General features: G+C 44.9%; 1 protein-coding gene across 1 annotated transcript; it reads right to left on the bottom strand.

The window, feature by feature from the left end:
* Nucleotides 1-650: 650 nt before the first annotated feature.
* LOC128304567 (ras-related and estrogen-regulated growth inhibitor-like protein) lies at nucleotides 651-23,589 on the bottom strand. Its single transcript, XM_053041765.1, has 5 exons — nucleotides 23,462-23,589; nucleotides 10,864-11,005; nucleotides 4,873-5,186; nucleotides 1,292-1,460; nucleotides 651-1,160 (listed from the first exon to the last, which is right to left on the bottom strand). Exons 2-5 carry the CDS (start codon nucleotides 10,937-10,939, stop codon nucleotides 1,024-1,026), a joined length of 696 nt encoding a protein of 231 aa, XP_052897725.1. The 5' UTR covers nucleotides 10,940-11,005; nucleotides 23,462-23,589; the 3' UTR covers nucleotides 651-1,023.
* Nucleotides 23,590-24,162: the final 573 nt, after the last annotated feature.

The raw sequence follows: 24,162 nt of genomic DNA on the forward strand, positions 1-24,162 counted from the left end.
CCTTTTTGCTGAGCAAATGATGCGAAAACAACAAATCCCCATAAAACGTTTCGCTCATCCTTTACCTCCACTGTTGAGCTAGGCGAGCTAGTAACGCAGACAGGAAAGCGAATAAGAAAGCAAAACCAAATAACATAATTACTAACACCGTGCGTCGGAAATGAACGCCACGTGGAAAATGCCGCTTTGCCTGTCTGGATGTTTTGTGATGGAACTATTTTGTTTTTCCTTACTATTTGTTTTTTCTTCAATATCCTAACTTTTCCGATTGACTGTACCGAAGGGGGGAAAAACAACCCGCACCCTCCAAAAACCCGCACCATACGGCCGCATCCAACAGCAACACTAATGAGGCTCGATTGGGTGGAAAACGCACCCCGCGTGAAGGAAATTTTCCATTCGAAAGGTCGCTTTTCTCCTTTTTTCTGCGAAGTTACTGCTCTGCTGTTTTCCCGGGAAAAGCTAAAAGATGCTACGCGTATGCGCCAATGTTATTGGTTGGCGAGCGAGATGGTATCGATTCCGGTGAAAGGATTTGCAAATGATCAACATGTCCCTGCACACAGGCACCCACATACAAAGCCCCTTGCATCCTGTAGACGATTGACGAGGATTCAATACCTTTAGCTAGAACGATAAAGGCGTCCCCTTCGAGATGATGAAGCAATGATGAGATTAAATCGGATTATGAATCAAGCACGGAAAAAGTGGATGTAACAGAGCGCTACAAGTAGATGAGACGGCTAGCCCAGAACCGCATGAATCGACGCACGACTTGGCGTGTGTTACAGCAAAGGCCATCACGACGGGATGGGAACGGATCGGAGCTTAGGATCACTTCCAATATTATTTCTATCATCACAAATTTTGTTAGCCCCAAACATCCATCCCCGTCATACCATGCCGCTGCGTATCGCCCCGTTCATCTGCGATCATCACCGTACGCCTGTCCGTCCGTGTGTTACACCTGCGAGACACGTTTTGCTTTGTTTAATTGCTGTCCTCGGCCGTGGTCGACGTCGGTCATAGGGAGGCAGTCGCTGTGAAGGCCTGGCGCCGCTTCATCACTCGCGACTTGTGCAGCTCACCTTTGTGGCATGGTACAACCGTGCCCTGGCTGACCGGGGGTTGCCGTGTGCCATTGTTACCGATCAGCGTACCTGCAGTGCAGAAAAAACAAAGAAATAGATTAAAAAAAATATTTAAAAATAAAATAACATTTAAAAATAAAATAGCATTAAATTAACTTTTTAAGATATTCTTTGCGTATGGCGAGATCAAGCAAACTTACCAAACATTTTGCTGACGGAGAATTTGCGTGGCTTCACTGGACGGGCCCGGGATTCGACCAGCAGACGCTCGAAGGCTTTGTAGAGTGCGGGTGTGTTGTCGGCGACCGAAACTTCACAGAAACCGATCGCGTGCGATGCGGCCAACGATGCTCCTTCCGTTTCCTGAACCTGGGTGCGAAGAGATGATGATGAATTTGTTATTATTATTTTCATTTAACAAAAAACCAACAGCAAATTCCTCCCGAAAACAGTCACGGAAGCCGACCGGAATACCGACACCGGAAACTAGGTTAAGTGGTTTTCAGTGTACAGCGCCAGAATTCTCCCATCCCGCAATTCATCTTTGATATTTTTGCATACTTCTTCTCTTGATCTTTGATAAATGTGCGTTCCAAACAAGCGGCCCCTAGCGACCGCTTAGTGATGGGAAATTAATGGAGCACTGTGCAACTGTGCTTGAAACTTAGGATGAAAACAAAACATTAGTCAAACGCTCGTACGAACCGGCGTGCCCGATCGCGATCCCGTGTCGCTGTCGCGCACTAACAAATTGGCACCGATTGGCCGTATCCTAAGACCAAGGTTAACGAACTGCCACCCACCGAAACTGGCCCGCCGAACAGTGACAGCCTTCGGTGACATCTTAATCGTCTGCGAATCTTGCGGACGGACCAAACCAAAAACGCAAAAACCCTCCTCGCTAGCGAATCTAGGTCAAGCTAGATAGCACCCTGGATAATGTCGCCACCGCCACGGACCGACGGGTTTCGCCCGGTTGTCAGTTCTCGTTGGACGGTGGTGTTCTTGGGCGCGCGAGACATTTCAAGTCAAGCCGGACTCGATTGGCATCATAATTAATTTCGATTAGGCCACTAACAAGCTTCTTTCGCGCGCTGCCTGTCGGCATTGCAAATCTGACATCGGCTTGGTCGCCTCTGTATGTGTGTGTGTGTGTGGCTTTGTTTTTGTTGTTTTTTTTTTCTTTCGTCGGTTGCAAAATCACTTGCCAAATTACACGTGTTAATGAGAGTTCTTGTCCTCCGCTGGTTAGGAGCTGCTTAGCGGCAACCTGTCTAGCGTTAATTTTATACGAATGCTGCATCCTGTGCTGCACACCGTGACTAATGAATGCAGGGCGAGCGATGCAAACAGGTGAACACACACGCCACCGCTGCTCCCGTGCTCGAAAAACGAGGCCAATCCGGTTTGATGCTGTTTTCGTCTCTATCTGCGGAGGGGTTAGGTTTTTCGTTCGTTCAATTCTAATTCTAAATGCCACATCGAATGGTGGGCTGATTTTCGTATGGTAATCGATCGACAGTTCACCCTCAACGATCATGCACGATGCACATGCACATGGTGCAACTGGGCACCTCACGCGATCACGTACTCATCCGTGCATAAATAATTCCCTCCGGGTGGGTGTGGGCTTGTATAAACAATAGTACATTCCTTGCTTCAAAAATGTTCAACTAGCACTCGCCGTTGCGGGTATACGTTTTACTTCCTAAATATTTATCTCTGCTGCAGAGGCGTCCTACTACACAAGTCCTCTTCCGCAATGGAAATGAATACAAATGATGCAACAAAGCTACATATTATTCATCCCTTTGTGCTCTTTAAAAAAATGATATACAATTGTTATTATTCAAAAATTTCAATTATTTTAATAAGATAGGACTAAGTAGGATAGGATAGGATTTAAATAGTAGCTCAAATAAAATAAATAACTTAATTTGAAATACAAAAATAAAAATAAACATCCCTATAAACGTATTCCACGCAGTTTTTAACAAAACTGAAATATCTTTAGCATTCCATTGACCCAATCACGTGGGAATTGGGAAAGAAAATTTCCCAGGAAAAAAAAATCCATCAACATTGCCATGAGTTGTCGACGGCCGCTTGCTGCAACCATTTCACACTAACCCGGCCCAGTTCTCAAACCATCGACCACTTTACGGCCAATCGATAATAGATTTATAGCACGGGTAAAGCAACGATCGAGTCCGGTGATGTTCGCTCACCACCAGCGGTCGAATTTCGGGTCCGCATTCGGTCAAGATCATCACGGCTCGTTCACGTGCAAAGAAATTATGAAAGATCGAACATTCCTTCTTGGGGTTTTCCCCGGTGCTTTGTTGTTGCTAGGCACTCCATTGTACAATACAGCGTTCGTAACTGTCAGTGGAGACGCCTGGTGTTTTTCGCGAAATCACTAATAACTCGACGACCTCCAACTCCCATGCTCGTAGCATATGTGCACGATGTTGCGTGAATGTTTATATCGGAGCGTGGCCAACGTTTCAGCGAGCAGTTTCGTTTTCTATCGTTAATTTGGGATGAATATCAAGATCAAGGATGGTGCAGCAAGAAGCAGATGTATTAAGAAAATTCATTCTCGGCGTTTTTTTTTTCTTCTCTACTCAATCTGCTTCGCGATGATTCGCATAAAATGATTCGCTTGCAGAACCAACTTTGCATTTTGAATGTAAAAAAAAAGGAAAACGAATCTACAAAACGATTGAATGATCAGTACCGATGGTGGAAAATTGCTCTGGCCGGGCAATACGCGAAGGTAACATTTCCATTACCTCCGTATCGCTCACATTACCGTCCTGTCAGATGCGAAGAGAAAAATGATTCCAACATCACCCCTTGAAATTCTTCGCGGGATTCCTCTCCACCGTAGTACGTTCGTTTCATTCTCAGGTTCCATTCCATTTCACGTCACGCTCTAATTGCCGTACGCATATACAGACGTTTGGCATTTTGTTTCTTCGTTTCACTTTTTTTTCCTTCATTGCTCTTGCTACTTTAACTCTACCCATCACGGTGAAACGGTGAAAAATGAACTTTTTCGCAACATAATCCAGACGCTACCATGAAGGTTGAGTGCTATTTACCTCGGGAGAAGTAACCGCTGTAGTCGGGGATGTCAGAACGAGCAAGACTCGGCAAGAGGTTGGGAACGTTGGGAAACGTTACAGAACGATGGTTTTAACTTAATTATCAAATTTCCACCGTGCAGCAGCAGTAGTAGTCACAGGCGGCGAAGGTTACGGGAGTCATCTCTTTTAAGACCAATCGAACCAACATCTCAGCTACCGAAATGCAAATGTCACTGGACTGGTATACAATATTCTTCGGAGCGACAAATTGGAAAACTCATTGCCGGCATGAACTCGCTAAACATTGGTGCGAGATAAAAAAGGCGTAGGTTTTGCACAGTGAAAAGGGCAACGAGCTGGACATTCAAAGTACAGAACTCGAATGTAGGAGTGGTAGCGCATTGCTATTGCAATATCAATACGGTTGGTGTGATCCGGTACACCAGTTACCATGCGGTCTTGCATCACATGATGCAGCCAATTGTCGCCTTCGTCAACATCGCACGATGCGAACTCAATCAACACCGCCGGGTGTTTGGCGGTGGGCTCTAAGTAGTTTCTACCGCCTTCCATCGTTTCGCGTTAGCAACCTGCACAACCGGAGCCCATTTCCGAGTGCAAGCTCTCCAATTAACCGGCACTGTTCCCGGTACGCACTCAAGTGGGTTCAATGGCAACCGTACACTCACCTCACGCAAATGATCCAGATCGGCCTTGTTGCCGACCAGGTAGGCCGACGGTGCATTCTGCAGCTGCCGCAGCTCGGCCAATGACCGCTGGGCGTACTCGTAGCTGCCCCGGTCGGTGATGCTGTACACGATGAGACAGGCGTCGGCCCACTGGATCTGTTCCACCGGGAATCCGTTGTCGTTTTCGGCGGAAATGTCCACGATTTCGACATCAAGCACACCGCTGTCGAGTGTCACCGTCTGCTTGTACAGCAGGTCCGTGTTGGAACTGTACTCGCCGATAAATCGTCGCGTTAGGTAACGAACGGTGAGGGCTGCAAAGAGAGCAAGAAAATGTTCACATCAATAAACCAGCAGCCTTGAGATGGTATTTGCTTTGGCTGTATCCTTTCCTGTAGCAACCGTGCTGAAAACATGCTGCAATCGTTCTGCCGGCAAGTGGCAGATACTGCAATTTTCGAACCATTTCCGAAGCCTTCAGCTCCGGGCATGGTATGACCCTTTTTGCCGGACCGCGTGTACTGCTGGAGGGCACACGTGTCAGCCAGTTACTTAGCACCGTCGACCGACATGTGGCAAACATGAGGTTACGCTCGCCACTGATGCAACACACGCAGCGGGAATTGCAATGACCGGACTGAAACATCTCACATTCGCCACTGACGTTCTCATGTATCCATGGACGTTGTATCAGTAATTCTTTTTCCGCATACTACTATTTACTTTTCGCAACATTAAAACCCACAAACAGCCCGATGGAACGCGCTTTCATCTCGAAATTATAAGCGTGTGAATGATCGTTTCATCACTAGCATCTCATGATCGAAGGCTAATCGTAGACATTTCAATGATTGACTTCGAGGTCGTGCGGGGAAAAGTGAAAACGACACCGCATTAGTCACGGTGCTTCTGTCGATTACGTCCGAAGATGACTTTCCTTAACCTCAATATTTGCCGGTATGCTTCACCGGCATGTACATCTATAATTCGCTGCGCCTTTTCAATGTCTTCCTCGTGCAAACTCGGAGCCCTGATTGTACAAAAAACTGGCGCAAAATTCGACCACTGCCACTGCACGGACGCAAGATGTAGAGATAAAAGAGACACAGTCAATCCGCCGAGATTAACTCCCAATTGCGGCGCGCGAAGAGATGGGTGGGTGATGTGATGTGAAAAATTTCCTACTTCCTCATGCGAAGCTTACCCGCGTAATGGTACGCCACTTAGCCGCCACTTCTAGCGTGCCATACAATATCTCAACTGTACGGTTTTTACGACCGTGCGCTGTGCCACCGAAGTGAAGAAGGAACGCGCGGCGAAGAAATCGACCACTGACAAAATGTGTGGACCCAATCTAGGTCAAAGACGCGTCGATAACTACTACCGACGGTCGCCTATTCTTCATATCATAAATTTCCATTGCAAATACGTCCGGTGCGGTTTCTTTCTGCCAAAGTACGCTGGTGGCCGGTGTGTGTTTACCCATGCAACTCGCAACGGCCGTACGTCCGGTTGGTTTGCAGCTAATTGATAAATATGACAACCATCTGCCGGCCGGTTGGTGTGACCTTGTGCAGTTTGCTTTCATGTTGGCCACAGAAATTTCGGCTTCCTTGCAAAGAACACGGGTCGTGAGGGATTTTGTTGGACTTTTCTCCAAACAAAAATTGGAAGCGGTGGTCTAAACTCCCCAATTGCGAGTTGTGCGGGAAAAATGATACACCGATCGTGTAAGTGTGTCATACAAGAGAGTAAGAAAAGAGGAAGCTCCAAAAGAAGAAGGATAAGGACACACAAACAAACAAAGCTTCTCGAATGGTGCTCGATCTTGTAGACTGTCTGAACCCACAGTACGTGTGTGTCAACGCGAGAATCAAGCTGTCAATCATCCGAAAACCGTTCGATGGTGCACATCCGTCCACGGGAAACAAAAAAAAAAGAATATGAACGTCTAGTTTTGTGCCCAAAAAGTTTGGATCGCCATCAATCTCGTTCGTGCGAAGGAGCAGCAGTAATTGAGGTCGACGGCCGCATAGCTGTCAACGAGAGGCCGTCCCGGCAAGTGAGAACGATAGATGAAATACCCTGTTCGAACAGTACCGTAAAGATCTTCCCAGATCGAACGACTATGAATGAGATCTTCTTCGGAACGGATGCGTAGACTAGAATTATCTCAACGGAAGTTGTCACAAGTTTAACACACACACACAAATACAACCATCTTGGACGTCCTTCATCTTCGAAAGAACGGAAATAGGCGCTGCGTGCTCTAATCACACTAATGGACACTTAATAGTTCCCTAGTCATCGGGTCAGTTCGTTGTCCCTAAAAGACGTTTTAGACAAAGGGACGGGTGACACGTCGAGTTTCAGCATATTTCGCCCTCGATTTGTTTTTTGTTTCATTTCCAGCAGTGACATGAAACCACAACCGGATAAATCTTTGTCAAGTAACGCACCACATCAAACCGGAAGTAGCACTTTAGCTGGTGCCATTTTCTTCAGGGGTGTGTCAAATGTCCGGGTTTGATTTTGTTGTTCTTTTCGATCCTTCTTCCTGGGTGTGTGCGTGTGTCCGATGACAACGTTACACTTGAGTAGGCCATCGAACAAAAGTACACAATGTCATCTTCCCCGTGGAGAACCGGATGGTGCCACCATCACCATGCGAAAACGACGTTGTGACCGGACCTCTTGCTGAGTGTTTGAATTGCGTTTGATCCAGGGACGTTTAATCCGCCCCGGAATATTGCAGCTTACTAGTAGTGTGATAAATCAATTTCCTCCCCCCCTTTGTATTACCCTTTATCGAACGATTGAACTGCAGCCACGACTGTGAAGTTGGGGAATAAAAGCTACCGCCTTGCTGCTTCGGGCAACAGCATCGCTCTCACAGCGTGATCGCAAACTAAGCAGCTCATTCAGCGCGAAAATGTTTACTATTGCCATCGTTCAAGTCGACATTTCTCCGGTCTCGGATCTCGGGTCACAAGGGAAATGGCGCAATGTAAGTAAACTATTCGCCATGGAAAAATCGTTGCAATTCAACTCGAACGGCTTTATCGGGATTGTTTTGCACCACGCTAGTATGGCGCTGTACGAATTGGAATAGGAAAATAAATACATCCATCGACACGTAAAAGAATCGTTAAAGCGCTAAACGATCACACGCTTCACCGTAAATGTGCGCTTTAAAGCGTAATTTAGTAGAGACGTAGTTTTATAGTACGTTCTTCCGTATGTTTTGTTTCCAGTCATAATTCGCATTATAATAATCTTATTAGATTTATTTGCAAAATTTCTCTTTTCGCACATGACCACGATGCAAACATTTGTATTTGACGCGTACATCCATCGACTTATTTCCATCATTAAATTGCGCCATACATCTCATTCAAACACCCGTTTACATTCAAGATTCAAAAAATGGTTCGCAACACATAAAACCCGGGGCAGCAGCATTCATTGAGATAAAATGTGCACACAAATGCAGCGTAAACAAACGCAAAACCGAGAAGCAGTAAAACAAATGGTACCGCTGGTTATTAAGGTGAAACCGGGACGGAAATATTGCAGTGCATTTCCGCCAAAGCACACGGTCGAATGAAACAGGTAGCGATGGAAAATTTCTACGCTGCTTCCCCACCTGCATATATTAATGCACAAACTGATGCATCATGAGAAACCGGTTCGAATGGTGTAGTTTATTTGTTCGACTGTTTATCCGATACGGCTCCATCCGCAGACGATACATCTTCAATCCCGGAGCTCGATACCTTCTGACAGCTCGCATAGCGGTCGATCGGAAGGAAAATGGAAATTAAAGCCACGCGGGGTTTATTCCGTGTTAGCCCCCCAGGTGACAGAGAGCGTATTTATTTGCTATTCTCCTTTCGTACCCTCACACTCCCGGATGTTGTGATGATTTCGTCACAGAAAGTCATTACCTTCAAAGGGATCGTTTTTTGGAAGATCTTCCCCATTTGGGGTTCGGTTCTTCACATCCTTCCAGCTTTTAATAAATATCAAACCCCTTTTTGGAAGCAAAGTGCATCAAAATCTAGAGGAAAATAGACAAACACCAGCCGTTTTGCTGACGATGCAACAGCAACGACTGCAATGGCTTTTCTTCGTACACCATAAAAACCTCACCTGGTTAAAAATAATCTTCGCTCCCACAAACCCGAGATAGATGCAACTGCCGCTACTAGCGCTTTTCACTAAAAGTCATCCCATACGACGCCCGAAGGTCGCTTAGTTATCGCACTAAGAGTCGCAAAATAGAAGCCATTGCCTAGCATTGCCTGGTGCAGCTCACAAGTGTAAATAATATTCCGAAATGCAATCTGCCTGCAATAACCCACACCCAATCGGAAGCGAAATGAAAAATTTCCCTTCCAATCACATAAGAGACAGCAAATCGATCAACTTATTTGGCACCGCTTACCAGATTGTCTGACGGATCATCCGCTTTTTGGCACCAGCTGGTTTGCTTTTGCCAGTAAAAACGACGACTAACGATGAGTGACAGTTTCATAATTGTCGCAAAATGGGATACGTTGGGTTGGGTCAACTGGTTAGAGGGGTTTTCTTTTTCCTCGATTTTCCACGAGTCTTAAAAGGAAGGAAGACACCATGTTCGTTCCCTTTGCAGAATGAAATGCCGAACGTACCATAGCAAATGTTTTGTTATCTTCACAATAAAAAAGGCGAAAGAAAGAGATTTTTCTACTCCGACCGCTCGAAACAATATTCATGCACGAGGTTGTATCGAACGGCTGCCAACTCGTTCGCTCACACACAAGCTTATCCCTTTCTTTTTGACACTTCCCATTGCACACAACCGTAAGCTGTGTATTTTGAAGACCTCTGGTGCTCTTCTTAAACAACAGATGGACACTCGGCTATGGCGATGATTCACAGCAAGCGCGCTGTAACGAAACGTTCAAAATCCAGCGTGCCAAAATTCGATCCAACGCCGCAGTGCGATGTTTGCCCGTGGCGCGTTTTAAAGTCACATCCTCGAAACCGCAAACAAGTCGATCTAGCCGTGGGCGGCCGCTCTGTCGGTCACGTTTGCTTCTTCGCAGCAGTGACTAAACTTGTGTACCGTCTGCCGGTGAATAGTCCAACCCGAGAACAAAAGTATTCTCCCGGCGGAATGCGAAGTGTGCTTGTTCGTGTCAATAAATGTTAACCCACACAGCGGTGTGGATTTCCCATTCTCAATCTGGCACAATAGTTCTGCCGAGTGGGCAGTATTAAGACAATAAATCAAATCCATGGTCCTGTGAGCATCGGCACCAAGTCCACGGTCATGCGAGTCTCACTGTGGTGCTCCCAGGAACTGAAGGGCACAACGAATCGACACTTCGTTTTTTTTGGAAGTTTCTTCCATGCCACACCGAACCATGCGCGAATGTTTAGCAAATGGGAAAAACTAACAATCGATTGCGGCCGTTCCCAACATTCTCGAGGGCACGATCAAGGTCTGATGCGCCCGATCATGGCTAGTGATGCGATTAGGGGCAAACCATCGCAAACACATCTTGCATCCATACGGTGGCGCGAGAAAGAAAAGCCGGGGAAAAATACACAAATTGCTTGCATCCGATCGGATCTCCGCTTTCATTGCAGAGAGCCGAGTAGGGATGTCCAAGAATTCACAAACTGGATCCAATGTTTATTATCAAACAAAAGACTTTGCACTAATTGATCAAGTGGAAACGGAGAAACTCGCGAATGCTTGTATATTTTGGTTTAACTAGGCCTTTCTACCACTGTTGTGCATCTGTTTACTCACTTTTTGTTGATCCACACACATCGGAATCGACTTTTCGGATGAAATATCACCCAAAGGCAAAGCTACAACTTACTTTACAACTAAGATACTTTGTATTTTGCGTTTGTGAAACCTTCTAAATTAACCTTCACGTCAGTAGAAGACGCTTATTAAACCAAAGAACGGAAAAACACTGTCATATTACTCACCAGATTTTCCAACATTTACATTCCCGAGCACTGCTATCCGCACCCGTGGCACGTTTGTTTTCTCCTCCGTTTTCATCGTGGCCACCCTTTGCGGGAACGACTGGTTCGTGGTGTTTATTGTTGTGCTCCAAAGAAGATCAAACTGAAACAAAAGAACATCACAAAAAATGGGTAAATCTTAAGTAAAAGCTGCGTTAAGAATATTTCTTCTTCCAAAACGAATGTTCAGATGGAATCAAAATACAATCAAGGAATGCTTCAATCAAGAAGCTTTCAATCAGTAAACACTAAACCTTCTTAAAAAAGAACAATTCAAAGAGGAAACCCCGCGCTCACTTCAACCACGATAACAAAGAGCACATCTTGGACCCGATCCAACATCAGCATCGCAACAAGCTCGTGTTTTCATTATCAATTGCGTATGTTTGCCCATCTCGAACCGCAGCAGTTATTGTTTGATCTGAAGCGTGAACAGTGAGATACCGATGGGTGTTTGCCATCATGGGTGTGTTCAATTAATTTTCCACGGTCACCCAAGGCTAGTTTATGCTTTATGCGTGTGCTGTTCCCACGCGACCTTCTCAGTGCGATTGAAAAGAGGTTGGAACGTGTTTGATTTTGTTTGAACACACAATATCAAATCGATTTAAATAAAAAAAAATAGGTCAAATAATTGATTCCCTTCCCAGTAGACAGTAAGGCGAATTAAAGGTACTCAATGGAGGCGCATGGTGGCTTGTGACCAAATGTCAAAATATGTCATCCAAAAAATTATGTGTTATTCGGAACCCTCTCATCCATGTAAATTTCTAATACTTTGAAGGAAAGGCGAAATTAATGTTACATCTTTAAACATTACCCTTTGCTTTATTACTGTGAAAACACGTGCTCATCCATCGGTACCGGTTGAACTGCCTGCTTTAAGTTTGCCATCCTTTTTTTTCCATTTCATTCAAGAAAATGTTTCCAGAAGTTACACGATAAACCAACCCACAAAACAGCAACACAGCTCTAGGTACGGTTGGCAAACGGTTTTCGCTTTTCCACGGCATTCAACGAACCAGAGTAATTGTTTTCTCAGCGTGGGCCACAAGCCACAAGTCAAACCATCCTAACCCACTCGTACCACGTACTGCCAGCAAGGGGGCAAACATGCCGGCAGTACGTCATCGATGTGAAGTGACGTCATCTGCCCGCTACTCTTCGCTCCTCGAGATGTGACGCTGTACGAATCTTTCTGTGTGACATTTTCCAGAAAAGAGACTACATCGGTGTGGGTTGTAAAATGTATGTTTCCTTTCAACATTTTCATTTCTTTGATTGCAAAAAAGAAGGCATCAGAGCAAGCTTATCACATTCCATCCAAGCAATTGTAGCATCTTCTGCATGCCGTATGTACACGAATCGGAAGCCTCCTTTCCTGTTTGCATTTACAGCAATAAATAAAGCACCAAACCAAATTGATCCGACAGTTGCAGTTGACTAATGTTCGAAAATGAACCAAACGAATGAACAAACACACTGATCCACCACATTCGTGTCACGTGCGGTCTTTGCGTACCGAAAAACCCAGCCGGTCGTGCTTAGTCGCCCGGGCTATAGTTCCAGCCACACACAAAAGCACAAAACCGAACGGTTGCTACGAAAACGTGCTCTCTTTGTTACAATGCTCGGGTGGACGGAATAATTCTGAGCTCCAGTGTTGTGCTGTGTCTCATTAACCTTAATCCTTGTGGGACTTGTGAGTTTGCAGTGCCAACCGTGCTTGACACGGGCGATGTTATTATGTTGCCCAGATTTCTGGACATGTCCAATGTCCTGTTGCTGTTGTCTATTTGGTATCGCTACTATCGTTCCGCTTCGTCAATGCGTCCAGCAGGTTTGAGGCGAGTTCCGGTGCGTGGGTGTGAAAATGCTTTTGATATTGTACTAATCATCGGCCAAACGGATGGCGTCATGAGGTGCAAACGTAACCACACGCTTCCTTCTGGGAATTTGTTCCGCATTGTGAGATTTCTGTCGATAGAGGTATTCCAAATGCCTATTTGGAATTTGTCCAGCATCAACCGATTACTCATGCGCTGGTTGGGAAAAAGCAGGCGCTACAGATTAGTTTATTTTGACATTCATTTCCTTTCCTCCTGCACGAACCGAGCTGCACATCGTTAACCGTGTGTTTTTTTTTATATCAAAAATGTTTACCATCAAACGAGTACAAAAATATACCCCAAAGGAATTCCGTTTGATGTTTGACGAGTTTGCTTAAAAATAAAACACAAGAAAGTGGTTGATCAACGTGAAAAGCCCGATCGAATTGCGTGTCACTGTCATCTCTTTTCCGGATCATTCCGTATTGTTTGGTTTGTTGCAGCAAACATAGCCACGTACGTGGTCCACCTGCTGTCATCGGGTTGTTGGATTTTTCACCCGCGCTATGATTAACCATCGCCATTCGATGGTCGCTAATGATGATGTTCGCACGAAAACATGGTGGCACATTCCTCGGGCGCATTCCCGGTAACGTAAAGTGACGAAATTCCCACCCCCAGCACAAGTGGACGCTCACGAATGGACGAATCACTCACGACGCAATTTGAATCTGATTTGTCCGGACGCGAAGCAAACTTTGGCGACATCGGGACGGATCTCGTCCGTGCGAGCGTGTGTTGTGTGCAAAATTTATGCGAAATACCATAAACATAAACAAACGCACGGTTAGGCTCGTTGCCGTTTTGCTCGACTGACTGCATTTCCATGCCGCTCGGGCCTGTTTCGGAATTCGTGAGACAACGTTTTTCCTTCCCACCGCGGGCAAAAAGATTCTAGCCGAGAATGAGAAACGCCGTCAACACACGCGCCACTTGGTGAGTTTGTTTTTTTTTTTTTAAATCTGCTTCGCCTTCAACTTCGCTCGATCTTCTCTCCCTTCTTCAGGAAATTCCTTGCGATACAAGAAAACACAAAAAATCTGATCATCAACGGAGGTGATCCCGAACAGGCCCCCCGACAGTGAAACACAAACGGTATGCTGGCTCAGAATTTTATTTTAAACGGATTGTGACGCTATTTTTAGTTGCTGTTAACAAACAAAAAAAGAATCATTCAGACAGAGAGTATCCCGTCCGTTTCTCTCATGCTCACTAATTGGGTGACAACGTTGTGCGTGTTTTTTTTTTTTTGTTTTTGAATGCAAACAGAACGGCAAAAGAGTAACCCGACTGTTGTTGTTTGGATTTTTAATCGTGTTTTGCGGATCAGCGCAACAACGTTGTTCCCATCGAATTATCGCTAGCAGCCTGTTTGCCACAACAAACAAATTATAAAAACATTCACGTTACAACTACACGAATGTCAACCATTTGAATTGCCAGATTAGGTGATGAAAGGATGGGATCTTGCTATAATCATACATTCGATTCGCATCACACTTGATTTCTTCCGTCCCCTATTCGATCAACTGACTGTTTGGAGTATGCTGGAAAGGAGTTTGTCTCAAAAAAATACGTATCCAATCTCTCCTGTCAACGACCGCATCATTATTTTTTAGGACCCAATCAAATCGTTCTCGATTTCACGTCCGATCGACGCCTGCTTTGCTCCTACTGGACAAAGTCCAATACTGAAACATGGATGTATCATTTGCCCAAGCCATCACCAAGACACCATCGAGACCATGTTCCAACGGAACTCGGCAACAAATAGCTGACTAACACGGCTATTAACCTAGTTTCTTTCTTGCGGGTTCAGTTTTGGCAACTGTTCATCAACCAGTTTTTAGCCGCATAATGTTTGCGTGTGTCACTAGCCACACTCCGAAACATGCTTTTGGCAAGTGTTTCGTGTTTCGAGTACGGCGATACAGTGTGCAACGTAATATTTGCTACAGTTTCCGGCTTTCCATGCCGATAAAAATTGTTGCCCTCCGGTGGGAAGAAAGTTTTAAGCACGAAGCGTACCAATTGGATTGTTGCCAATCCGTGTCTTAAACACGATCTTTTCCTTTGTTTAATGTTTAATTTCTTCTGAAATTTCAAACAGCACATAAATTGTTTTATTGACATAATTTATAGACGTAAAGTTCTGGTTTATAATGTTGTTATAAAATCACTACTGCTTCTTTGTATTTCGAGACTTTGGAAAATATCTGTAATTATATGCTTCATATAATAAATCCTTTTGTAAAATGTTCTTAAAAACTTAAAATAAAATAAAATTGCTTTCATTAACATGCGCTTCCGGTTTGACTGAGGTTGCCTTTTCTTGTGTGTCAACACAATAAGGAATACCATTTTCCCGCACGACGTGGGTGGACACTGCGAATTTAAAGTGCATTATTCCAATTCTGACTGCAATACGCCCGGAAGTTAGTGGCAATGCAAAATTAAATATTGCTCCAACTGTCCAAAGAATTGCCCCGGGAAAAGAGCAGCGTCTGCAACACAATTTGTCATCTCAGGCGCTTTGTGTTGGTTGGCCGGTGCAAGGAATGCGACCCAACCCCCTTTGCCCACATCGAAGAAGTGTCGAAAAAAGCGAAGGAAATTTCAACGAGCATACCCCCAGCTGGTGCTTGGTGTCGTGGTCGGAAAAGCGCATCTTACGCCAAGTAAGAAAATTTCATCCCCATCCCTTAATGGGACTCATTTGTCATCGAGTCTGCTACCGCGTACACTAACTTGCCCCAACCCAAAGCCGTGTGCGATTGAATTAAACGCATACTGCGAAGCGCTCACAAACACCTTCTCGCCAAGCTGAACAAGTTGGATCGCAATAGTTGGGGAAATTTATGGATTATGAGCTGAATGTTTTGTTTCGTCGAAATGCCACCCCATCACCACCACCATTATTGCGCCCCTGTTTATTACATTGTGGTTGGGTAGGAAAACGGCGGCTCACTTTCGTCGCGATGAAACCCATTCGGGGAAAATGCGACACGTCGCGGTGGAGATATTAAAACCGTACCAGGTACGGGGAACCAATTTGTAGGAAAAGTGTCAACTGGCGCCAGCCGGTTTTCTCGAACCATTCTGCCTTCCTGACCACCCCCTTTCCACCCTTTGCGCATGATGACAGTAAGATCATGGGGTGAAATCATCCCCTCTCACAGGGTTGGCATTTTCACCTGATGGCGATCGCGTTCGAAGCAACGCACCGAATTTCGTCACACAGAAACGGGCGACAAACTGACGACGTATTTACTCACACAACAGGCCAGCGTGTGTGAAGTGAATTACGACTTGCTCGGGCTCAATAAAAACGAACATTTTGTGGCTCACCGTTTGCCCACCACCGGTTCAGACCGGCTCACCCGGTACCGATCGGCATCCGTGCGCATTTGGTCGCATTCATTTGCATGTTACTTTGCTTAAATTCTTATGCGTCTTGCTCTCTCTCTCGCTCTCTCCCATTCTCGATGATCGCCAAGAAGTAGATGTTTCTTGACGTTCGATTTTCTGCGTCCTGTCCGTTGGCGCGCTTCCAGCCCGTTCAAAAGACCAGCCATGTGTGTGCGGCCGGTATTTAAGACTGTTTTTCTCGGCTAGCTTCCTTCTACCTTTTGCTCTGCCGGCTTCTGGGGACAGTTGTGGCGCTTCGTTTGCGAGTCCACCGAGCTACCGTAACCGTATTATATCGATAATAAACATCATAATAACCTCAAAACCAACACCATCCCTTTTCGCGGCAGACACGTACCGTTCGTCCTATTCCAGTTAGCCTCATAAATAATTCATAAACTAACTTCCAGTTCTCCACATCCACTAGCTGTGCTCGTTTTTTTTCCGGAGCAATAAAGACACAACAACCATCGGCCACCGGAGACTAATCGGTGTAAAATCGTGCTTCGCAGATTCAGCACAGCGTGTTCATTGAAGAAAAAACTTGCATAATTTCACCTTGTTGACACGCTGTGGACGAGTTATATTTCCTATTTTTAAATTTTCAATTGTAATCCTTCTCGCCACATTGCACATTGTTGCACATCCCCTTGCGCCATTAGCGACACCATTAGGCTGGATATGGGTTGTTGTTTTTTTACACTAGTTTTTGTCCGCCATATCATTTTCTGTGTCGATCAATATGTTTGTTTACGAGGCACTTGTTCGATTTTTTTTCCTCTCATTATTTGTTATTTTATGCTATTTTGTTACCTCTGTCTCTCCTTTTCCCGACCCTGCTCAGTGACGAAGGAATTAAGGCTTTATGTTTAAGCATGGCAATTCGTCCTTAGCACGAACGAAGCGAATGTGGAATTATCTCATCACCCACCAATGGCAATGGACAAGGGCAAATTGGGAAGTACAGTTTTGTCCTCATCTGCCACATGGACAAGCACAGTATCACGGTGACAGTGACCGTGATGGGTGTGTTTGCTGTTATTCGTTGCAAACAAGACCATGGTACACCTGATGATGGGCGACGAACAGTGAAGGATTTAGCGTGCAACCCATGAAAAGGGCTTTCGGGAACGTAAATGGTCGCCCGGTGGAAAAAAACACTTGTCCACATCATCATCAAGCGATCGCTTTTAACCGGTAGCTTGCTCGTTGATCCGATAAAAGGTTTTATAGCTTTGGCCTAATTTCACTTTTTCGAGTGCACGAGAGCCGCCCAAGGCCGCGAGGAGTGAGTTTTTAATGCACCACCAGACCAGGGCGAGTGTCATTGAGCTGACGATAGATGGAACAAGATTTACCGCTTTGCTAGATGGTTTAGATACTAAGTAGAAGCTGCCAGCACCGGCACCAGCGGTTGCTATAAAAAAAAAACCACCCCTCCTCAATCCAAAAGATCAGTGTTAACGATTGCTCCCGTCATAAATTCGCCATTGCATAATGCACGAGCTAAGACTCAGCTGTGCCTCGGTTATGGAATTTTAAATGCAACCTTCGTCCGAATCATCTCGATTGATCGAAATGTTTTCTTTCCTTTAAACGGCTGCAAACGTGAACGAAATCCTAGTGGGAAGATGGGGGCAAAGGACCACTTTGTGGGAAGCGAATTGTCGTAAAAATCCCTTTGGCCTTGCTACCGGCCAGCTGTCGCCTGAGCGAGAACGACAGTAATTAAGATGACAGACGCAGCAATCCTACACGTGGGACTCTCCAGATGCAGCACCCTGTGTGTGTGTGTGTGTGGGTTCCGTACATCATGAAGAACCATCCCTGTAGCAGCCAAAACCAATAAATAGTTGGAAGAGAAACACGCGTTGCCTGGTCATTCAGGGGGAAACCGAACCATACGCTGCTTGCAAGTGCCCGCGCAGACACACACGTGAGTGATTTATTTCGTGGAAACAATCGGTGTGTGAAAGCGTGAAAATTCATTGACGATCATTCGTGTTCGGGTGGGATACAGTTTATGGCTAAAATGTGGCAGCAGCAGCAGCAGCAGCCAATAACACCTTTTGCTAGTGTATCGTTCGAGCGTTTCTACACAAAAATGTGACAAACGATCATGTTCGTACCACGTAATGCTTGCTCGCGTGTTAATGTAAATGAAGTGTCTGGAAACTCCAATCAAGTTAACCTCACAAGACAAAAATTAGAAAAGGAATGATATATTTAGGTTCCTACTCGTAACATTTAAATAAATATAATTTTCATTCAAATCTTGAGAAGAAATTGATTGAGATATGTTCAAGTCTACAAATAAATTACCAACTTCTATTCACCAAAATGTTAGGAATTATTGTGAAAAAATTGTTACATTGATTGTATTCAAAGAATTTTTATTCAAAATAGCTTTTTGGAAGTAATTATCAAGTCTTTATCTAGTCTTTTAATTTGTGAATCCAATAAAAATGCATATATATCATAATACATTATTTTTCACCGATGAGCAACTAATAAATGACACATGAGATTTGATATTACTGTCCGGAATGTATATGTTGTGTGAACTTTAATTAAACGCCGCTAATTTACAAGCTTTTTTTTCAAATGAAATTCCTTTCCCGCTTGATGTGTACTTCCTTCACATTCCACAAGATGATAAACATTGTTTTTGCTTGAGTCAGCAACAAAATAGACAGGAAAGAATGTTGCTAATGAGCTACAGATAAAAGGCAATAACAAACCAATAATTTCATCTCCCATAAACAGCCGATTTATTTGTGATGATTTTCACCAGTTGTTTGTAACCAGGAAGTAGAAATGCTATTTGTATCCTTTCCTTACAAAAAAGGAACATCCCGAATACCTTTAATTACGATAGGAAATTACCAACTATTATCGATGCTGCGCAGCTCAAACAGCAACAAAAAAAAACACCCATTTAGACAAGCACAACCACCGCTCAACAGTAAACAAACACACATTCTCATCCGATGAGTGAAAGCAATATTTAGCGCAATTGCTTTACGATGTTTACCTTTCGCAGCTGGATTGTGAGCGGTATGAATGAAAACTTCGCTGGATGAACCGGTTTTGCAGCATAGGTGTGTAGCCCAGTTCGCAAACTGTTTACACATGCTGCTCCACCTGGAAGCGAGAGTGTTTGGGTCCATTTGTGATGTGGTTCCTCCATTGATCTGCGTCTACTAGATGTTTCCTTTGCAAAGAATTTGCATATTGCTGTGTGTTCCTTTTTTTTTTGCTCGCAAATCACATCCGAGCGTGCGTGGAGAATGCTCCAATGCGTAGATAGCTTTCCAAGATTAGAACCCAGCACCGGGGCAGGCTTCGTTCCGGGAATGCATTCGACCCTCCGGTGCTATTTATACCGTCCGGAAAGGAATTTATGAACAGCGCATCAAAGAGCACGCATACCGTGGTGCAGCGACGATACAGCAAAGTCAACCTAATCATCATCATGATGTGCATCGGTTACGATTGCCATCATTCGTTGGTGGGGTGTCCTCTCCCCGTGCTAGCACGACCCGTGGTTGTCCCGTGATGGCGTCCGCACGTCGGTGTGGGATTCGAAAATAGCATTCCCAAATCCAACATAAGACTCGAAACTTGAAACGCGTGCGTGCGTGTGCGTGAAACGCACCGTTGGTTCGATGGAATGTTGGGGAAAGTTTTCTCTGCTCTTATCCACACCCTTGGAATGCAGTCGGCTGCAGTCGTCTGAATGCAACCCAGAAACTCTGTTGAATTCTCTCAAGGAAAAACGCATCTCTCTTTCTCTCTTTCTCCCATTTGTTTGGGATGGATAAAGAAAGCAATACAACAATTCGTTATTTGTTGTACTTTTCTGATTAGATTTTACACCTTTCTACCCACGATCCCCACGTGAAAAGGGAACAATTAACTTTTACTCATACGTACACAAATGCATTGCATGTATCGACGGCTAAACAAGCGGAAATTCTCTACAATCGTGTAAGGAATTTACTACCACCATTCTTTCCCAATCTTCACCCAATCTCAGCCAGAATTGGCAGGGTTGTCAACCTTCGGGAATTAATTTAGCGTTTGCCCGTTTCACTTTCAGCGCAATCGAAGGCCTCAGGCATTTGCATTCGTTTCTCTTCGTCAATCGGCACATTGAATTGGATATCAGAAGGTAGCGATGGATTTGAACAAGGGTAAAGAAAACCTTCAGCATTCCGGTGAGTGACAGACGGATCGAGAATCTTTCCAGCTTCTGACTCTTTGTTCGTTTTGTTACAAGCAAATATTGTCCAGATAAATCGATGATCGATGTTTCTTAAGACTCGTAAGCATTTGAGAACTTTTCGTTTCGGATCAATGCTAGATTGGAACAATGTTTAATCCCGGAAAAGAATTGAGAATCATGTTTGAATTAATTCTTTCTTTCAATCCACATCAAACACAGCTGTGATGAGATTCCTTGCAATTCAATTAACTTTATGCAAAATACCAATCAAAGCGAACTTGCATGTCTGCTTTCTAAACGCTCTCATCTGCAACCCCCCAATTGAAGCATTCTTCTGGAATGTCTCACATGAATACCACTCCCAATAAATCAAATACCGTTCTCAGGCCGGCCAGCTGAATTCTGGGTCGAAACGATAAATTCCTCCCGATAATGAGCTCCGAATCAGTTCAGCAGACGACGCATACCGCCGGGTTTCGTACCAACCGACGCAGCTGGCCCAAGACACACAGCCACAGGATTACTCAATCAATCCGAGCGGTGGCGGCTTAAGTCTGCTTGAAAAATGTACCCTTGTACACAAAAATATTCCGTAAACTATAGACTGCAGGCGGCAATAGTTTGCGGTACAGCCCGGCTTAGATTCTCGAGCATCGTACAGCAAAGTCACGAAACGCGTTGCGCTGAAGTTTCACGCGTGTTTACAAACATTCCACAACCGACACCGAAAAAGCCGCGGTCGGAGCGATCCGATGGCGGCAGTTCTTCCACGCAAGTCGAAAAATGAAGTAAACCGAACACTTCGATGGAGACGCCTGGTCGGTTGTTGCGATGGTTCCGATTCTGGTCACTTTCGTCTCATCGACCAGTCGCCGCTTGGTGCTAAGGAATGTGGATTTTCGCAATTATTATTTATCTACCCGATAGCACGCACTTACTTAACGCAGCGTGCTTAACCCGTGGTGGCGGTGTCTGACTCAGAAACCCGCATCCAAAACATCAGACATTCCGCCATCATCGGCTTTGCTGGCTTCCTCGGGCGTATCGTGTTTCGTTGCGCACTACTTATTGCGACAAACACGCGACGATCGGGCGGTCGGTGTTCGTGTGGTGTTCAAGTGGACCTGAGCAAACCGCTGCAGGCAGCAAGTTGCACGCTTGTGTGCGTTACAGCAAGCGATTGCTTAACGAACCGTGCTCAAGAACGAAAGGGTTTAGTTGAAGGGATTAATGTTTTACGAAAAAACAAAACAATTATGCAACCCTTCAAACCCATTCAAGCACGCGCCACAAAGCCACATTCATCATCGGGTAATCGCTAATGGCGCCAGAACGTGTGATCTTGAATCGTCAAAATATTAATCCCCACCATTGGGGATTGTGAGCGTTGGTAGAAACCCCCTTTACTTCACAATCTACCAATCGTCCCTAGCTTTTCCCATAGAAGAAAACTCTACTTTCGAAATTTCTTCCAGAAGCATTGCGAGATAATTAAATGATTAATACCCTTGTCCGGCACAATGAAACCCACAACCTAAATCAACGAGCATCTTGTCGTAAGACAGACATCAATTCGTTCGCTTCAAATGGAGGCGCCTGGTCGTGGGATTAACTGTTGAACAAACTGCACGAAAAACGGAAATTACCATTACCACAACGATATTCGATTGCATATTCTGTCCCCGGGACGTATCGTTTGAGTTGGGTTTGAACATCAAACCACAAGCGATCCATCTACGTTAGAGATCCGCAATGCCTGTGGGAAGGAGTCCGATGTGCATCGTACTGACCTTGACATTTAGAACATAAATACACAAACAGAAAGCACTAGAATGTAAGCCATTCTCGAACATTTCATGCACGTGGGATGCTGGAAATTCACCCATGTTGTAGGTGCGCTTTCCACCCATCATGTTGCTGTTGCTGAGCGAGATAAACAGAAAAATGGAAAATGATCGAGAAATATCCTTCTGCATAAACGTGTAATGCCCATTAATACCTTCCATTTGAACGCAATACCTGATGTTTCTTAACATCATCTGAAACTCCTTTCCAGGGAAATGTTTAATTGCTGCCTAACCGTTGCCAGAACTTTGCACAATTTCTTCAAAATGTGATAATCCGGTCACCGGACCGGATTGTTGTTTCACCGGAACGGTTTTAACATGCACGCCCGATTCAGCTTTCATCGCTTCATCTCCGTTTTATGGTGAAAAATGTTGCTATACGGTTGCAGTTTCGGTTCAAAATTCGCATATCCCGCTCCCAGCGGTACTTCACTGCGTCAGCGAAGCGATGGGATAATGTACGGATTACGGCCAATTACTAACCCACGTACACGAGCACGGTTCATAAATTTTAGGGCCCATCCATCCCCATTGCCATTGCCACAGCGTTCCGCCTGCCATCGCTCATCCAACGGGGTAAAGATCATGTACCAAATTGAGCACACGCTCGCTAATCATCGAGCTCAGTTTCGCATCAACCCGGTCGAGGGGTTACAACATGTGGCGGTATGTGGGTGATTCATGTGGGCAAAATTTCATTCATCGGAATGAACTATTTTTTATTGAGGCATAAAAATGAAGCATAAAAAAACAACTCATCACTAGAGACATTTTCTAGAGACCAACAAAGTAAATAGTTAGTAAGTTTTTCATATGTTTAAAGAGGACCATCGTAGCAAACGGTCGGTCCTCAACAAACTGACCCAAATAGTAAAATGAAGAAAAAAAACACCGGAGGACACGTGCGTTCTTTACTGTGAGCGTATTTTCCGCCCTTTGCAGAAGGCATCACTTTCTTGCAATGAAATCTTCCAAGTTGGCGTAAGCGAAAGGGCGTCATTTCATTCAATTTGGGTTACCTTTTGTTCTAACAAAGCCCACTATCGCGCTAGATGCGGACCGAGCAGGAGAACGAAATAGAACCATTTCCATTGACATTTCATCACCCCAGGCGCACAAAATCCGCGTAGGATGGAAACTTTTTTGTTAAATAGCCTCTTTGATACAATTAAAAGAATAGCTCCTACCTTTGGTCGTCTTTTGTGCTGCTTTGTAGCTCCAACTTTGCACCGAAATGGGGCTTACACACTGTCGTCAAGGTTTTTCCAATACACTGCCCGAAGGGGTTTAACTTTTACACCTTTCTTACACGCAGTGATTCTTTGCGTGGGTGATCACGTTCTGCCGTACACTGTATCAGCTGATATTTAGCGTCTTTTTTCTAACCAGGCAACACTGTTTCACGGAAGAATAATGTCCTTTCAGGTGAACTAAATTTAATCGTTCGCTTATTGCAATACACCTTCATACAGAATTGATATACCGGGGTTTGCTATTCCGGGTAGATAGTGCACTGTTTGTATCACACTTAACTAGCATCCAATCAGTCTGTTATCTCATGGCACGATACACTACGGTGTCCCAACAAACCGGAGACAACTTGTTGCACGCTTATTTCCTTCTTGAGGGCTCTTGCTCACTGCGGACTTCACGCTTCACACGTTCGAATTTCGGGAGAGTCTTCGCCAACGCTCCACACACAGCAATCAATTGCGCGCTCATCCACTACTACACGGATGCTGCAGATATGTCGGATAAACAACACGATAAAAAAAACCGACCACACGAACACGGCTGACGTCTGTGATGACCGTTCTGCTGCAAACACTCGTACATACTACGCACGAAAAACCGGTTCAAACCGCTGTCCACAAGTGGTAGTGGGCCT

Source organism: Anopheles moucheti, chromosome 3 (genome assembly GCF_943734755.1).
Source record: "Anopheles moucheti chromosome 3, idAnoMoucSN_F20_07, whole genome shotgun sequence".
Taxonomy (NCBI): domain Eukaryota; kingdom Metazoa; phylum Arthropoda; class Insecta; order Diptera; family Culicidae; genus Anopheles; species Anopheles moucheti.

Bases quoted from the DNA above. Each gene is read 5' to 3' on its own strand.
- LOC128304567 (XM_053041765.1), bottom strand. From the start codon at position 10,939: ATGAAAACGGAGGAGAAAACAAACGTGCCACGGGTGCGGATAGCAGTG. The intron at 5,187-10,863 runs GTGAGTAATATG...CTCTCTTTGCAG, and splicing joins TGTAAATGTTGGAAAATCTG to CCCTCACCGTTCGTTACCTA. The intron at 1,161-1,291 runs GTAAGTTTGCTT...TCTGCACTGCAG, and splicing joins CTCCGTCAGCAAAATGTTTG to GTACGCTGATCGGTAACAAT.